This window comes from Euphorbia lathyris, chromosome 5 (assembly GCF_963576675.1).
Source record: "Euphorbia lathyris chromosome 5, ddEupLath1.1, whole genome shotgun sequence".
NCBI lineage: Eukaryota > Viridiplantae > Streptophyta > Magnoliopsida > Malpighiales > Euphorbiaceae > Euphorbia > Euphorbia lathyris.
Window position 1 is genome coordinate 83,820,900 of NC_088914.1, and position 19,567 is coordinate 83,840,466.

Sequence of the window (19,567 nt, forward strand, 5' to 3'; positions counted from 1 at the left end):
GCAAAGTCCGGACATATTCAATTCAAAGTCATGTTTGGGTTATGAAGAGTACTCAAGGGATCGCTCCAATTTGGGTTGATATATGGCCCCGGGACATGTCATTTGAGGTTGGCTATGAGCGAGTGGAGGTTGAGCCTAGCATCTGGGTTGATGGTGTGAGGTATATTGAGGTCTGGGCATATTCGACGCAAGGCCATGTTGGGGTTTTGAAGAGTGCTTATGGGATTGATCCTAGTTGGGTTGATATGTGTCATCGGTACATTCCATTTGAGGTAGGCCAAGAGTGGAAGAAGATTGTGTTGATTCCTCAAGTTCGTGATGGGGAGATCAAGAGGGTCCAATGGTGGTCCGTTCAACGAAGTGAGGGGCGTTGGAAGACCATCCAAGCATTTATTGGGAAGTGGTTTGACAAGCTTTGCCAAGATATACCATTCGATGTTGGTAGAGGATTCGATATTGGTGGAGATTGGGAGATGAGTACCATGGAAGATGAAAGCCGGGGTGAGGCACTAGTTGAGATATGAGGAGAAGCTCGTGAGGAGATGGTGAATCCGGCAATATGTGGAGTGGACTTCTTGAATTCATCTCGAACAACACCTTGGTTCGATTTGAGGGCTTGGTTCCACTCAAAACGAACACGTCTCATCAATGTGTGGCAAGCAACTTGGGGTCAAGTTCTTTTTAAGAGAGAGTGTATGATGCGGGGCATCTCCCTCTAAGATCGGGTCCGGGCGAGAGAAGTCAGAGGAAGAACCAAGCACGAGCAACAAGCGAGCAAAGAGGCTAACACAGTGCCACATAGCAGGTCATCAGCTCAGGCACGCTCCGCGTGAGTGAAAGCACGCTCCGCGTGCTTGAAGGTTTGATCCGGAGAAAAGTCCAGGAGGTCATCTACGCGGGGTTTGGATTAGGCACGCTCCGCATAGAGGGGTTTGGATTAGGCACGCTCCGCATAGAGGGAAAACACGCTTCGCGTACTTGAAGGATTGATCCGAAGTGAAGTTCAGAGACCAATCCACGCGGGGCTTGGAATTAGGCATGCTCCGCGTGCCTTCATTTTAATGAACTTGCTCCTTACTCCAGCTTCCTTCTTAATTACAACTCTGCCACTCCTTATTTACAACTCATGCCACTCCCTATTTACAATCATGCCATCCCTTTACCATTAACCCAATTTACCCCTTATATTTATATTTTAATTAGTTATGTAATTTGCCCTTTTATGTAATTTGGCAATTAGGATTTTGAGATGATATAAATACATCTCTTTCTATTGTATTCTTTAACTTTTTATCAATCAAATATTAATCTTCTTCAAGAAGCTTGTTAAGGTTTTCACCTTCAACAATGAGGATTTCATATTTCTATGGATTTAGTCCATGGAACCCGGGATTCACTCCTTCTAGTTTTGCTAGAGAAGAAATATATTTGTTAGTTTACAATTAAAACTTTCAGACGATTTCGATCCGTATCACTTTTTCTTACGAAAAAAACTTTATATCCCAAAAAAAAAGACTCACTATCATCATCTTCACCACCACTTCAGTTTTGCATACACATAGACAAACAAACCTCTAATCTTGTTTTTATATAAGGAAAGAATGAACAGAATGTTTGTAGTTTGAACACATAACAACTAACATATCTTTTACCACTTTAGCTTTTACCGAAAGATCCTTCTATTTATTTTTTATTTACATTTCATGCTCTATCTCACTATCTCCTCTTCAAAGAGCACAAATTTAAAAATAAATATTGAATCAACAAAAATTCAAAAGTTAGGGCTTAAAATAGTTTTTTCTTTCTTAAAAACGTGCCTTCTAATACTGTTGATTTTAAAATTCAATAAAAATAATAATACTATTACTGGAATATCTTTAAATATAGACATTAAAAAAAAATTAAAGGTCTAATGCTCCCCAAACCCCCTTAACTTATCCAAATTGGTCATTTTACCCATCCAACTCATCAAATGTTCTATTTACCTCCTTAACTCCATAAAAGTGGTATTTCTCACTCCATCAATTTGTCCATTTACCCATCCAACTCATAGAATGTCCTATTTACCCCCTTAACTCAATAAAAGTGGTATTTCTCACCCCTTACAATCCGTTATCGATGCCTAAATTGATACCTTTTTTTAAACGTTAAACCTATATTGGTGTTATTTTATACGTGGAACCTAAATTGATACTTCTCCAAAAACCATATGCCTTTTTTTTTGTAACATTGGAAAATTAAACAACAGAGAAAACAAGAGACAAGAAGAGAAAGCAAAGAAAAACACAGTAACCGGCTACACTAAGTAGCAATCAGCCGGGGAAATGTCACCCCTAAAATGTCCTCACTCAGTAGCTTGCACAAAAGGTTCGGGGCTTGGTGCAGGGTCTTGAATCCAATGGGGTACTCAAAAGCATAGTTCGCCATGAAGTCTGCACAGCGGTTCCTCTCTTTGTATATATGAGAAACAGAGACTTGCTCGAAACGGCCCAACAAAGCTTGGATTTTGACAATTAAAGCTCTTGTGGGGTGGTGAGGGGGGCATTGGCTTTGGATCAACGAAACCACCTCAGCACAATCAGACTCAACTTCCAGCTGTTTGATATTTGACTTAAGGGCCACTTCCAAAAACCATATACCTATTTTAGTACTTTATCCCTACATATAATGTCTTTAAGTTATTTATATTAATGCTCTTTTTATTTGTATTTTTTATTCATTCCTTCTCTTTTCAATTTTTTGCCTAGTTAAATTTTGATTATCTAATTATTGTAATACAATAATATTATTATAATAAACACATGAATGATCAATGTAATTATCAAATTAAAACAAAATAAAAAATTTGATATTAAAAAAATATATTTTCAAACTCATTTAAATAAGTCCTATTAATTTTGCACTATAAATGGTAAGAAATACCACTTTTATGAAGTTAAGGAGGTAAATAAGATAATAAGGGGTAAGAAATACCACTTTTATGGTGTTAAGTGGATAAATAGGTCATTCGATGAGTTGGGAGAGGTAAAATGGCCAATTTGGACAAGTTAAAGAGGTGAGAAATACCATTTTTATAAAGTTATGGGGGTAAATAGGACATTCGATGAGGTGGAAAGGTAAAATGACCAATTTAAACAAGTTAGGAGGGCTGGAAGAGTATTAGACCAAATTTAAATATAGACAAATTCTTTTTCTACATTTCCATAAAATAGTTAAAATAATCAGTAAGTTTCCTATTATACATTTATGACAAATTTAATACTATCATAGTAGTCACGGATATTTCTTATGTTAAAAAAAAAACATCATCAAGTTTTTAGGATTATGATATATATAGCCCCTAGTGCTGTATATAAGCATTTAATAGAATAGTATATTTACATTTATTATTGTATTATTTACATTTATTATTACATTGAAATCTTAAATACAACAAAATCTATAATGTAAATATTGGAAATATACAATTGTATTTAATTTATTCAAAAGTTCAGTACAATAATATATACAAATATTAGAAATACACATAAATATACTACCCTATTAAATACTTATGTATATATCATAACCCTTTTTTTAAGCAAAACATAAGTTAAGTTTTGATAAATAAATAAAAAGTTTAAATTTATTTTATCCAAACACCAATACACTAAAAACTTAAGGTTTAATATCATTTATCCCTTGTACTTGTTTAAAAAGTTTGATTGGCCCTCTGAACTTTCAAAATATCTCGATAGTCTTTCAACATAAAATTTGTCTTCTCTAATATTAGAACCACATATCCCGATATTAATCGTTTTACTTCTTTTAAATCATGTGCAATACAAAGTGGTTAAACTTCACATAAAAATCATACGTTGATAGCCAAAATAACATCAAAACTATAAACCGAACACACAACAAGTGAATATGAAAAGTTGAACAGCTTTTGCAAATTACTTAAAAGTTGAACAACAAACCGAAAACACTTGAAAATATCATTAAATTTTGTACGGTGAGATAACAAACAAGAAAATTTGGCAGAAGAAAGAAGAAGTTTGCTTGAAAGAAGAACATGATGAAGCTACAATGTAGGACATCGAGGTTATGCGAAATTGATTCATCAGATGCTGCAATGAAGCACTGCAAGGAATCGAGCGAGTTTGAGAAGACACGGAAAAGATTAGAAGATGAGGTTGAAAAAGATGAGGGTTTGTAAAGGTATTTTTAAAAAAAATGTATTAAAAGAGTCTTGTTTAAATGAGTCTGAAAATATAAATGGACCTATCTATCGAGCCGATTTTGTTCATATCAAATCAACATCCAAAGCATATAATTCTAATTCCTATTTTTAAAGCTCAATTTAACTTCTCATTTATCAAATCTCACATCTTATCATTATTAAAAACACAAAAAGAGAAAAACATGAAAAATTTAAAACGAAAAAAAAACGCAAAAAATGAAAAAATAACGGGAAACTTAAAAAAAACAAAAACCGGTGAAAATGTTGAAAATGGAAACGAAAAAACGAAAAACTATTTATTAATTTATTGATTTCAATTAATATAATTTTGTGTTTGATTTCGATTCAATTTTTTTTTCATTTTTCGTGCTTTATGCTTTTCACGTTTTTCTCATTTTTCATGTTTTCATGTTGTTCATTTATAATAATTATGTAAATAAAATTTTATAATTACATTTAATTAGGAAAACATAAGTATTGTAATGGTCATTACATTCTAACATTTTGTTTTTATTTGTCAACCAAACATTGTAATAGAATCATCATTCCATTACATTACATTACAACTTTGATTAGATTACATTGCATTACGGCATACCAATCGGACCCTTAATGACTTAAATTAAAATGTCAAGCACTTATTTAATTTAAATGTGTTTGATAACAATTATTTCTCCACCACTTTTTTTATGAAAGGTTGGGACGAGAGAGCCTCTTGTCCCAGACATCCCGACTAGGTCAGCACCTCTGGACCAAGCGCCTTAAAACCCGTTATATTAAATAAAAGCAAAAGTCTACAAGAGAGAAAAGGAAAAGGAAAAAATTAACAAAACCTAGGATGGCTAATATTACAAATGTCATCCTGAATAAAGGAGTGACAGAAGCTAGGTGCGGAAGGCCAGCAGGTAATGGATGAAGCGTTAACCCCGTACTTTGCGAGAGCATCCGCAACTCGGTTTCCCTCACGGTAGATATGTGATATGTGGATGTTCATACCCGATGCGATACCCAAACATTCCAGCCATTCTCGCCGGAGCTTCCAAGGGACTTGAAGGGACCGTTGCTTGAACAAGTTCACCACGTAAATCGAGTCTGATTCCACCCACAGGTTCTGCCAGTTCTTTTCCCAAGCTAATTTTATTGCAAACATAGTAGCTTTCATCTAGGCGACATAGGCAAAGCTAGAGGGAATAGGAAAGGCGAAGCACCCCTTCGGGAAGCCCCGCAAATTGCGACAGCACCGGTGTTGCCTGGAGTCCCGAGTGCAAAACCATCAACATTCACTTTAATCCAACCCGCAAGAGGAGCAGTCCATCGAACGTTGATGATGTTGGGAGCCGGAGGAGGGCGGGCTGTCATCTGAAGGTTTGACATGATGTTGTAGCTGTTCGGCGAACAGTAAGCCCGCTATTTCTGCTGCGTTTCCTGGATCAAGCGCCGGAGGATCCCGATGGCGTTTTGGATTGAAGGGATCGCCGCATTGAAGATAACGTCGTTTCTAACATGCCAGATTAGCCAAACGCAAGAGACAACAGCTACCCTCCAAAGCAAAGTAACATGCACACAGAATTTAATGCTAAACAGCGAGGCAAGGAAGTTATTCCAGTTCGAGCTCGATGGGATTTGACAATCGAACCACCGCTGCAATTCGCGCCATAGGCCATCTGCAAAACAACAGTTTGTAAATATATGGTTAGTTGTTTCCGTGCTGGCGCAGCAAAGCACGCATCTAGGAGCCAAATGGATGCCGTATAGCTGGAGAATGTTTTGTGTCGGAAGACGGTCATACCACGATCTCCACCACTTAAATGAGTAAATTAAGTTAAAAAGCACTCATATTGATAAGTCAAAATATTTAAGTTAAACATTATCGACTAATATTTTTATAACAATTATATCATTTAGTATTTTCAGCATTTATAATATTCAGTACTTATTTTTTTAGCACTTAATTTTCAGTTTTATCAAACAGTACCGATAATACCTTCTCAAATATGAAAATGAAGAGAGGCTTAATAAAGGCCAAAATAATGTCTAAAGATCAATTTAACTAAAATAGAAGGTTTAAAGCACTGTTTGGTCTCTGATCTATCCAAAATTTTATCATTTGGCCCATGACTTATTATTTGGTCACATTTGGCCCCTGATCTATTCCAAATTGGTGAACTTTCACCCAATTTGGATTCAAACTTAACCGAATCATTATCTCATTGATAAGTAACGATATTTTGACATTGAACTTAATAGATTTTAGTTTAGGATTTGTTTTTTGTTTTTTCTTCTTTTAATCTAATTAATTATTTTCACATAATATGAAAAAAAAACTTTAAAAAGTATCATGTTTCAAGTTTAAGTGTCAAAATATCGTTACTTATCAATGAGATAACGATTCCGTTAAGCATTCAAACAAATTGGGTGAAATTTCACCAAATGAGATAGGTCGAGGGCCAAATGTGACCAAATAATAGGTCAGAGGCCACATGACACAATTTTGAATAGGTCAAGGGCCAAATAATGCTTTAAGCCAAAATAGAATTATGAGTATCAATTCAGTTCTCTAAGTTGAAGAATTTTGACAAATTAACTCCAATAAATTAGCATCAATTTGTCAAATTTGTCAGCTTAATTGATATCCAAAATTCAATTTGAATTAAATTGGTTTTTTGTATAAACGTTAGAGTCATTTTAATCTTCAATTCAAAAGAAAATGAAATATCCATCAAAAAAGAAGAAAATGAAATATTTTTTTAAGAAATAAACAAAGAAGCTTTAAAGCCCAATTAACCCTTAACATATATACCCAAGAAATCAACTTGGTCCCCATTCAGAATTGGTTAATGTGGTCCATTTTACATGATCTCAAATTGGAGGACACAATTCTTTTATTATACCTAATTGGGAAAAAAAAAAAAAAACAAATTGGGAGGGTCATTAAACAGGAACATAATTCGGTTTTTTTTTTTTTTTTTTTTTTGTGAAATTACTGTTTTGCCATGACCGGAAATTACGGTCAGATATAATTGTCGATACACTCATTGCAATAAAAGACAAGTCCATCACATTATGTGTTTAAGACTCGAATCCTCGGCCGTTTGGTCCAAGAGAACCTGATACCATGTCATGGAACAGTTTGGTCCAAGAGAACCCGATATCACGTCATGGAATCGTTTGAACTAAAAGTTCAAACTGATAGTTAAGGTCCAATCATAGATCTTATTAATCTATGAGAGATCCAATTCATGACAGCACTCCATCTTCTCTAATTCAGAAAGAGCTCTGTTGTTTTACACAATGCTATCAAACTCGGACCGAACCGGCCGATCGGACCGGTTCGACTGGGAACAGGTAGGCAGTCCGGTCCGAGCTTGTCTGGGTTGATGAACCCTCTAAAAACCGGTGTGAACCGGCAGTGGGCCGGTTCGACTGGTGGTTAAACTGGAAACCGGCCAACCCGGTTCACACCGGTTGTTACTTTAAAAAAAATGAAGGAAAAAAATTTTAATGGAAAGAAAGAAAAATACAATTTAAGGAAAAAAAAATTAATGGAAAGAAAAAGGAAAATAAAATTTAAGGAAAAAAATTAAATGTAAAGAAAAAGAAAAATAAAATTTAAGGAAAAAAATTTTAATGGAAAGAAAGGAAAATATAATTTAAGGAAAAAAAATAATGAAAAGAAAAAGGGAAAAAAAATTAAGGAAAAAAAATTTAATGGAAAGAAAGGAAAATACAATTTAAGAAAAAAAAAATTAATGGAAAGTTTAAAAAATAAAACGAGATAAAATCTAGCAAAAAGAGACCGGGCTTCACTTGTCCGTTTTGAGTTTATAATGTATCGTTAAAAAGACCGCATTTTATAGAATACGTTTACATATTTCAAGTTATTCTAAATTCTATTTATCCGCTATATATTTAAGTCTCAAGTTGACAAAAAAAAATAACAAACCAATATTTGTTTATAATTTGTTTTGGATATATATAATTTATAAAAATAATTTTAAATTAATTATATATATTTAATATATATAAATATTATTTATTTATTTATTACGTCATCCGGTTCGACCAATCCGAGCCATCCGGTCCGATCAAGTGACCCGTGACCCAGTCACCAATCCAGTTTGATGTCCGGTCCAGTTCTGATAACATTGGTTTTACATCATCTTATGAGTATTATAATTTGATTTAATTATTCTTTGAGGTTGTGGGTCTCCGACAAAGAGAAAGGTACGGAGCGAGCGGAATCACCATCTATGAAGCTGGGGATAAGGATTGGTGCTGGATATGGCATCCTCATGATTAAAGACAAGAAGTGTCATTTAACGGTGTTGCAGCTGGATGAGTTTCAGAGACAAGTTTCGATACATAAATACATAGCAGTTGGGCTCGGGACAAAATAAAACATTTTATGCCTTTCGGCTTTTAATGTTATCATGAATTTCACAAAATAAAACTATTTTATTTACTGGAAAATACTTTAATTGAAGTTGAATAGTCTCTTTTTATTAGCATAAGCAAAACTTTAGTGATTTTTATTCATAGTAGTTTTTATTAAAGTTTTTTAGAATATCTCAAAAGTTTGAAAATTTTTATTTTGGGTTTTTAACGGTTATTTTGAAGTGTTGATTGAAGTTTAATATTCATACTGTGAAAATGAGTTAAGTTAAGTGGTCATGGATGTAATTTACCCCTCTTTTTATTATTTGATAATTTAGAAATATTTTTCATAATTGATTAAAAAAATTATCATGATTAAATTATAATTGGTATTATCTATATTTTAGTAAGGCTCTGATCAATTATTTTATAACACATTAAGCCTTTAAATTTTTAAAGGGTTAATTATAAATAGCTATCATATGGTTTGACCGATTTACAGACAGGTATCTGTGGTATTTGTTTTTTTACAAACACAACCTTGTGAAGAAGAAGAGAGAAAAATTAAAAGAAGAAGAGGAGAGAAAAGTTTAAAAAACAATCAAAAATTTCTTTTTTTCCAAAATACTCCATCAATTTGCTTTGATTTTGGTAATGGTGATAACCACATGGTTGTGTTTGTAAAAAAAATATCACAGGTACCCATGTGCAAATCAATCAAACCACAGTGTAGGTATTTATAATTAATCTTTTTTTAAATTGAGACATTAAGTCATTGGTCATTATTTTAAATGCATAAACCCCTCTCGGATATTCCAAACATCAATTATGTTTTAGATATATAATGTCTTACTAGCACAATTACAAAAAAAAAAATTGTTAAAATACTAATAACTAAGTCCGCCACATAAAAATTAATCACAATTTTTTTTATCAAAGTGTCTAAAATGTTTACTGTACTATTAATATAATTACAAATAACCATCTAAAAATATATGAAAAATAAACTTGTTTGATAAGTCCGATATGACAGTCAAATAACTGTTAAACCAATATATTTAAATTTTCTATTAGATAGGGGTACAATTGATATTGCTTGGAAACATTAGAAGTGAATTTATATTAAATTTAGCCTTTATCCTATTTTAGAGCTGATTTGTTCTATTCTAAAAAGAAACAAATATCAAATTTTCAAATTAGGCAATACTTCTTCCAAAAATTAACCTATTCATTTTGCAAATTTACAAATTGCCATTTTATTTGATGCACTACATTTAAATGAAATAAAATTTAAGAGTTATTTTAAATTGTTAGTGTCTACAACAATAACTTAAATTAGATTAGATTTTAGAATTATATCTAAATCATCAAAATGGCATTGGTTAGCTATAAGATAAATTCTATATATTTGTTTCTGATTTTTCGACACTGGTGCGAGCTTGTCAGAAAGTATAAAAAACTTATAATAGTATAAAATTTGACTTCTAATCAAAAGATTGTATAAAGCTAAAAGGATAGAAAGTTTAAAAGTTCGAAATTAAAACTGTAAAAAAGATGGCTGAATTAGAATAAATGATGCCGAATTGAGAATAAAATAATTGAATGCTTGAAACTGTGACTGAAATTGAAGGGTTACAAACTTAGGAATTGAAATGGTAGAACTTTGAATTGAAATAAAGATTGCAAACCTAAGGATTGAAAATTAGAAATCGAAAGAAATTGGCAGAGACTTGATGTTGAGTCTGATTTTTTAGTTGATTTTGTTAATTTATCCCTTTTTTCTGCTGCTAATTATGTATTTATGCTGTAAATATTGTGCATGTAACTTTCAAGTAGGAATGCTCATGTTTTAGCCAGGATACTTTGTAACTGCCTTGAACCACTATCAATAAAGCAAGACTGCTCCTTAACTGCGGTTACTTTCCCACTAAATCCAAATGTGTATGTTGATTGTACTTAAATTGGACAATTACAAGTTTCAGCTCAAAATATTTGGTAAATTATCAAAATGGCCTGAAACTTCATATGTGCACAAATTTTGGTAGGAAGAGTAATTAATCAAATAATTACAAATTCAAGCCACATTACTTGATAAAATTACCTAATATGTCCGAATTTCACAAACTATATAATTTAGACCGAATTAAGTAATTAACTACATATTTGGATCAGAATATTTGGTAATTTACCAATTCGGTGTGAATCCAATATGTTAAGCAAATAATACACGTATTTAACATTTTTAAAATATAGCATACTATTAAATGACTCACTTTTTTCCGAGAATAATACCATTGTTTAAATTGGACTAAAGCCCGTAGTAATTACAGAATCCATAAAACTAGAAACTGAAAACATAATGAAAGGATTAGCGTTGGAAGGAGCTCTCCTAGCTAGAGTATGAGCATCTCGATTTGCTAACCTTGGACAGAAAACCACTCGTGTTCTGGAGAGGCTTGATAGCATGACCCGACACTCCTGTAATAACAATCCAAATTCTGAAAAATCATGAAAATTATTGTAAATCCCGTCAGCAACGATTTTTGAGTCTGTTTCGAATACCACATTCGTTAGTTGGAGCTCATCAATCCACCTCAGATCCGTAGCTGACTGTTATCTGCTACGGAATTGTGTTATTCTCCTACAAAATTTTCCGTAGTAGATCGGCATTTTTCTTGTAGTCGAAAGAGCCCTCGGAGAATCCGCTCTTGCATCCCACGACTTGGCCTTCATCGTCTCTGATTATAGCCCCCCAACTCGACTGGTTCGTGGCAGCTCGATTCGAATATGACTCACTTTTTTCATATTTCAACCTCAAAACAGGCCGAAAAGATGGTGATAAACTCCAACCAAAGCCCAATTCACAAGCCTGTCAACAATATTTGTAAATTGTTAGTAAATACCCATAATGCCCTCTCATGTTTGAATATGAAAATACCCATAATGCCCTCCTAAGTTTGAATATGAAAACGAAGCAAATAACATGGTAAATTACAATTATAGTACTTGAACTTTTTCTTTTTTTATACTTTGATACCCAAATTTCATTTTTGTACAAAAAAAAAAACACTTTAACTTAAGTTGACTAAGACATTATAGTATATTTCACCTCCTACAACCGTTTAACCATTAAAAGTGTAAGTAAATTATAATCATAATACCTAAACTTTACATTCTTGCACAATTTGATATCCGGACTTCATTTTTTGCACAAGAAAATATGATCGTGATGGCTAGTATAGGAAAAAATTGTTTTAGAGAGAAGAATAAAATAATAAAAAAGTGAAAATGGAAAGATTAGAGATAGAAATTAATAGGGTTAAGGTGCAAAAATACCTCTAACGTTTTGGGTCAGGAGCAATTTTACCCTTAATATTTGTAGCCAAGAACAATTTTACCCCTAACGTTGATAAATTGGATCAATTTTAGACACTATTATAAAATACAGTTATTTTTTTCTTTATTTTGCACCAATTGCATATCAATTTGTTCTAAAAAGATGATATAATGTTTTTTGTAATTTAATAATAAAATTAGAGATTAATATTTATAAATTCAGTGAATTTTTTGAAATTTTTTTTTTGTCTAAAAGACAGTATATTTTTAATATTTTTTTTCTTATTTTTTCACATCCCAACATATGTTTGTGATTTGTTACTGATAAAATAACGCATGTGTGAAGTGTAGATGACAAGATTCATGACCGAAAAGACAGTTTGATGAATTATTTCTCAAATTGACCCAATTTATCAACGTTAGGGGTAAAATTGCTCTTGGCTTCCAACATTAGGGGTAAAATTGCGTCATTTTAGATGTTAGGGGTAAAATTGCTCATGACCCAAAACGTTAGGAGTATTTTTACAGGCTTAAAGCACTTTTTGGCCCCTGACCTATCCAAAATTTGTGCATTTGGCCCCTGACCTATTATTTGGTCATATTTGCCCCCTAACCTATCAAATTAGATAAAATCCAACCCATATTGAATGAAAAATTAACTCTGTTGGAAAATTAATGACAGTAACCAATACAAAAACGACACATGACACATAATAAAATTAGTTTTCAACTGGAGATGGCAACGTAACTATTTTACACAGTAAAAAAATCATCATAAAAACTTTTTCTAGTGTTCCGATAGAGTGAAAACTAATTTTATTTATGTGTCATGTGTCACTTTTGTTGGTTACTGCCGTTAATTTTCCAACAGAGTTAATTTTTCATTCAATATGGGTTGGATTTTATCTAATTTGATAGGTTAGAGGGCAAATATGACCAAATAATAGGTCAGTGGCCAAATGCACAAATTTTGGATAAGTCAGGGACCAAAAAGTGTTTTAAGCCTATTTTTGCACCTTAATCCAAATTAATAACTAAATTGTTTTTACAATTTAAATAGATCTCACATTTAAGTAAAAGAGTTGGTCAAACTATGCATCTTGTGCAAAATAAAGTTTAGGTATCGAAGTGTAAAATAAGTTAAAGCTTATGTATTGTAGTTGTAATTTATCTATATTTTTAATGGCTAAGTCAACATGTAATATATTGTCGGGTCATCTTAATTTCATGTATCCCTTCATGATAAAATAAAATTTAGATATTAAAGTGTGAAAATAGATAAATTAAGGTACTATGATGGTAATTTACCCCAAATAACATTTGAATACTTAATTTCTGACTTGTCAAACAAAGAAGAAAAGAAATTTCAAAAAAGAAAAACATAGAATTCCCAAAAACCCCACCGACTTTGCTAAACCCAAATGCCAACATCCCAAAGTCCACAATCGTTCCAAAAAGGACAATTTGGTCAATAAGGAACCACAATACGGTAGTAGTTAACTTATATTCCGCGTGGAGGAATCTGCTGTGCAGCTTACCAAATACTGCTTATTCTTCTCCTCGATTTTATTTAAATAACTTCCCAAAACTCTGCTTCCCCCAAATCACAACTTTGAAGAAATCGAAGAAGAAGAAGATCGAAATGGGAGATTGCAGACCGTTAGGGTTCTTGATAGGGCTTCCATTTGCTTTAGTTGCTCTCGTTTTATCTCTTGTTGGTGTTATTGTTTGGATCATCGGGTAAGCTTTTCTAATTTACATCTTCTTCTTCCATTCAATCTTTGTTTGTTCATCAATTTCTTTCTGCACTTTTCCTGATTACTTTTTTGTACTACATTTGTAGCTTTAATTATATTGTTTAGACTTAATACATTGTGACTCTGTATTTCGCCAAATAATCCGATTGAACTCTGAATTTTAGTGATGTCTCGTTAGTTTCACGATGATCTATTGACTATTTTGAACTAATAAGTTTTCTGAACATCGTTTTAACTTACAAAATGTGATGTTAGCCTATTAAATTTGCTTAAATTCATCTATTGGAATCTGAATTTGTTTAAAGTGATTTAGTACTTTCTAAACTTGCTGAAAGTGATGTATTGTTAGTTCGAATTTGCTTAGGGTGAGATATATTTCGATTTTTCCAAATCAACTCTCGCTCTCCCATCTTGTCACTTTAATCAAGTTTAAGAGATCGGTGTGCTGGATCCAGAATTCGCTGTCTCTCTCCTGATTTATGCACGCTAATAGTTATATTTTTGGTGTTTTAAAAATCTGTATACAATTTCCATACAATTTTTAGCTTTTCTGATTACCCGTGGGAGCTCAAGCCTCCTCCCAAACCCCCTCTAGATCCGTATGTAACTTCTGAGAGCCGATCGGATTTTAGGATCAAAAGAGGCTTCTGACATATGAATGGTCTGTTTGGTGTTTACTATTATATCTGTTTGACGTTGGAAAAAGCCATAAAAAACTCAAACAAGAGGAGAAAATGACACGTAGAATTAGGACCGTTTTGTTTTAGCTGTTCTCGTTTGCTGTTAGCTGATAGCCACTAGATATTTGTTGTCTTTTTTGTAAAAAGCATCAGTTTCAAAAAAAATGAAAACAAATGACACTTAGTCAATGAGATTATTTAATATATTGGTGTTAATGGTATTATTTAGAACTTAATTACATATGAAGCATATATATATTTGTGAAATTATTGATTAACATATGGTAATCGAATTTGTGAAATTGCAGGAGTGTGTTGAGTTGCTTATGCCCATGCTGTATATGTTGTGCTGGACTTGCAAATTTTGCAGTGGATATTATAAAGCTACCCGTTAAAGTTCTCAGATGGTTTACTGGTCAGATTCCTTGTTGATTTTCCAAATTTTTTTTTTCTCAGAGAGTTTAACTGACTGTAATTTTTTTATTTTTTTATGATTAATTAAATATGTAGCAGTTTAAGATGTTTAGCTATTGGATACTCATGTATGTATTTTTCTATGTTTTTTTATCAAATCACAAAGTAATTGTGGAGGGTCCACACCATCGTAGCGGCATTTTTGAACCATGTATCTTTCTATTAATTTGATGAACATTTTGGATTAGTATATAAGTACTTTATATTATTATAATTATTATTGAGTATTAAATATTGATTATATGTTATTAGGAAAAGAATTATTCTCTAATTTGTTGATTAGTCAATTATTCTCTAACGTGAATTAAGATAAAACGAACATGTAACTATGTAATGTTGATTATTTAATGCATAGTGCAATTGAGTAAAACTTATTATATCTGTTCATAGTCCACTGGAGATAGGAGGACTAGCCGGTTGTAAAGAGAAATTATTACAAGCATTCGGTTATTCATGTTAAATAGAGGACCTTTCATATATATTTTTGTTATTTGTAACATGTACTCATACGTATTACAAGAGGTTTCACTATTTTATTTATTAAGTGAAGTCATAATACACGTGTATAAATATGAATTGGGGGTTCTTCAAGTGACATGGAATACCAAGTACTTAACATAAAGAGTATTGAGAATTATTCACTATAGGCTAAAGCATTATTTGACCCCTGACCTATTCAAAATTGTGTCATTTGACCCCTGACCTATTATTTAGTCACATTTGGCCCTTGACCTATCCCATTTGGTGAAATTTCATCCAATTTATATGAATACTTAACGGAATCGTTATCTCATTGATAAGTAACAATATTTTGACACTTAAACTTGAAACGTGATATTTCTTTTCTCCACATTATGTAAAAATAATTAATTAGATTAAAAAAAAAGAAAAAAACCAAAAACAAATCCTAAACTAAAATATAATAAGTTCAAGTGTCAAAATATCGTTACTTATCAATAAGATAATGATTCAGTTAAGTTGGAATCCAAATTGGATAAAAGTTCACCAATTTGGGGTAGATCAGGGGCCAAATGTGATCAAATAATAGGTCAGAGACCAAATGCCAAAATTTTGGATAGATTATGGGTCAAACAGTGCTTTAAGCCTTCACTATATAAATATTAGGAAAAATGTGCAAAAATACTCCTAATATTTGCAGCCATGAGCAATTTTATCCCTAACGTCTAAAATTGTGCAATTTTAGCCCTAATATTGGCGGTCAAGAGCAATTTTACCCTAACATTATCAAGTTTGGTCAATTTGAGAAATAATTATCAAACTGTCTTCTCGGTTATAAATCTTGTCATTTACACTTCACATGTTAGTCATTTTATTAGTCAGGAGTAACATATCATAAACATATGATTAGATGTGGAAAAAAATTCGAAAAAAATAAATAAATAATACATTGTCTATTGTACGAGTTGGACGAAAAAATTTCAAAATATTTCACCGAATTTATAAATATTAATCTCCAATTCTATTATTAAATCACAGAAAATATGAAATCTGTTTTTTAAAACGATCTGATATGCAATTGATGCAAAATAAAGAACCAAATATCCGTGTTTTATAATAATGTCTGAAATTGACCCAATTTGCTAACATTATGGGTAAACTTGCTCTTAGCTACCAATGTTAATGGTAAAATTGCATCAATTTAGATGTTAGGAGTAAAATTGCTCCTGACAATAAAGGTTAGGAGTATTTTTGCACCTTATCCCTTATATTAATGCTAAAATTAGCTATCTGTATGTAATATTAAAAGTGAATAATTGAATGCGGCTGAGAAAGGATTGAGACCGTTGTCTGCTCCAATGCGCCGGAATGGAGCTTGTGGTCACTCATATATACCGAGAGGGCAACCAGCCGGCAGACGCACTTGCTCGCTTAGGCCTCTCTGTCGAGGGTCTACCGTTGGTGGCACACGTGCCCCCCGCTCTGTAGTTCCTTTGTTTTCGAGGACCTTTGTAACATTGCTCATCTTCATTTTCGTAGCTAGATTTTCTTTCTTTTATTCTTTTCCCCCCTCTGTAAACACTTTTTATTTTATTTATTGATTCTTTGGGTTTTGTAGGGCCAAGTTGGAGGGGTGCCGACCTAGTTGGGATGTCTTCGGCTTGGTTTCGCATCGCCCCTACTTTCATTCAAAAAAAGTGAATAATTGAATATCAATTGATTTGAGTACCGATTAAAGATTTCAAATCGTAAATTGGATTTCGAATTCAAATTTTAGTGCATAACCAGGAAAAAATGGCAGGGGGTAATAAAAGTTAGAAGAATATAGAATAGAAAACAAAAGGACCAAAAAAGGCACAAACAGGAATGATCATTCCCACCAAAATTTCCCTTTTTCATTTTTTGTTAACTTTTTTTAGAAAAATTGTCATCTATGATAGAGATTTCTATTTTGATATTTTATTCTATATCTATTTATCGTGGTGAATTAATTTATAATTATACACAATCTTTAAAAATAAATAATAATAATAATAATAATAATAATAATAGATTTCCAATCAAAAATTTAATTCTTATTCACAGTGATTCTGTAAATTCTACTTTAAATCCCCATAAAAATCTGTAGTTTACATTGACGTTGGAGTAGGTAAGTCAACTTTACCTAAACTTTTTGTAACCAAAATAATAATAATAATAATAATAATAATAATAATAATAAAAATAAAGAATTGTATGGTTCCATCTCTTTTGGCCCAATTATTGACACACATTTCAAGACCATAGCCCAACCAAAATTATAAGCATAGACCCATCATGTGAAGTTCTTTTATATGTATATGTATATACTGGCTAGTATAAAATCAAAACAATAAAAATCATCCATTAAAAAAGTAAACATTTTGATAATATTTATTTAATATCTAAATAATATCTAAATTTATTCTTGTCTGTGCCTAAAGTGCAAATTTATAATATTTAGAAGGAAAAATAGAGGTTGAGAGAAACCCTAAAATTTATCTGAAAAAGAACAAAATTAACAATACAAAATAAACCGGATAGTTTATGAGAGAGAGACTGAAAGAAAATATAAAGTACCTAAAAGAGATGTTGAGTCGCATACTGCCAATTATTTTGTGAAAATTACAAATGAAACGAATTAAAAGAAAAGGAATTAGAGTTCCAATTAGAGAAGAAATTATCGAAGAGAAAGAGAGATTGAAAGGAATTGAAACCGAGCATGCATTCCTAATATATATCTATTTATTTATTTTATTATTTTACTATTAATATTCTGCTTAATTAAAAAATCTAATAATTTTCTAGAAATCAAATTTCATTGCAATTGGAATATAATACCGTGAAATTAGACATCATCTAAGGAAAAGTAGTTTATTGAAGTTGGATATTCATCATCATATTTTATTTATTTATTTAATGTCTATTTTTTGAGTGGATTATTAAATACCGTTTCCATTTTACTTATTATCATCTCTATTTGGACTTTAAGCAAAAGTAAGATTTTTCCTGCCATGCACTAAGCTACTCTTCCACCTTTTATAGATAAGTAGATAAGCGAGCAATTGAACCAACTCTTGGAAATGCTCTCCTTCTAGATAAGCCGACCTAAGACTTTTCTTGTCATTCTCATAATTTTGATTAAAAACTGAAAATTCTCTTTTCAAAATCACAAATCCAAACAACAATAATTGAAATTATGAAAATAATTGATGTGTGACAATCCGAGAACCTCAGAAATAGATGATTACAAGTTGGAAACATTAAAATTTACATTTTTTTATTAAAGAAATCATGAAAATAATGCATATTTTTTATAATGATTTTGCATTTTTCGTCATAAAAAATTTGACAATTATGCCTACTCAATTTTCAAATCAAAGTAAAATTTAAAACTTATCTCCAACCTTATATTAAATTATAATTTTGAAAAAATAGTTTTTAAACTTCACCTTAACAAAATAAAGAAATGTGAAAATATCTCAAAATATCCAATGGCTCCTATGAAAGTTTAAAACACAATATATACATAAATAAGGCATTAAATTAAATGATAGAATGCTTGGGGTTTCCAAGACTTTTGTTACAATTGGTGTTTGCAGCGAACATCATATTCCTCCTTGATTGTTCATAGTTACCGCATTGATTTTCCTGTTCATTCTTCGTCTAGCACGTTTGAGTGTTCTTCGTCTCCTCCTATATAGGTCCTGTCACGTGATCTAATAGAAAAAAAAAGCAGTACAACTTTGCGTATAAACTAAAACAGTTGTTCTAATCTAGCACATCATGAACAAATAGGTTGAACATATGTTTAAGCATATATTTCACAAAATTCTCACTTTCAATCCCTGGCAACGGCGCCAAAAACTTGGTGTGTATGATATGAACTCTAGCAAGTGTACTAGGTCGGATGTAATGTTGGTAAGACCAAATGTCGTATTCCACAGGGATTGAGTTGGAAATTATGTGAAAGATTACCTTAAACAACCGTTCGAATATGCAAAATATATTTGATGTTGTTTTTGTGAGATTTTTATACTAAAAACAGTAAATAAATACATAAATAAAAATAACAAGATTAGCACAAACTCAGAACAGGTAGCTGCTCGCACAACTGTTCCATTAACACAAGCATACATAATGTCACACCCGACCCTAGACGACCTCAATCGGCATCGGGCGTGAAATAGAAAGATCATAATCAATACTTAGGAGTCTCAAATTTATCCACATATCATAATATCATA

The 19,567-nt window shown here is 31.9% G+C and overlaps 1 protein-coding gene across 1 annotated transcript; it reads left to right on the top strand.

Annotated features, from left to right (window-relative positions):
* Positions 1-13,505: 13,505 nt before the first annotated feature.
* Positions 13,506-15,030, top strand: LOC136228802 (signaling peptide TAXIMIN 2). The gene is made up of 2 exons (XM_066017280.1): positions 13,506-13,672; positions 14,678-15,030. Exons 1-2 carry the CDS (start codon positions 13,575-13,577, stop codon positions 14,799-14,801), a joined length of 222 nt encoding a protein of 73 aa, XP_065873352.1. The 5' UTR covers positions 13,506-13,574; the 3' UTR covers positions 14,802-15,030.
* Positions 15,031-19,567: the final 4,537 nt, after the last annotated feature.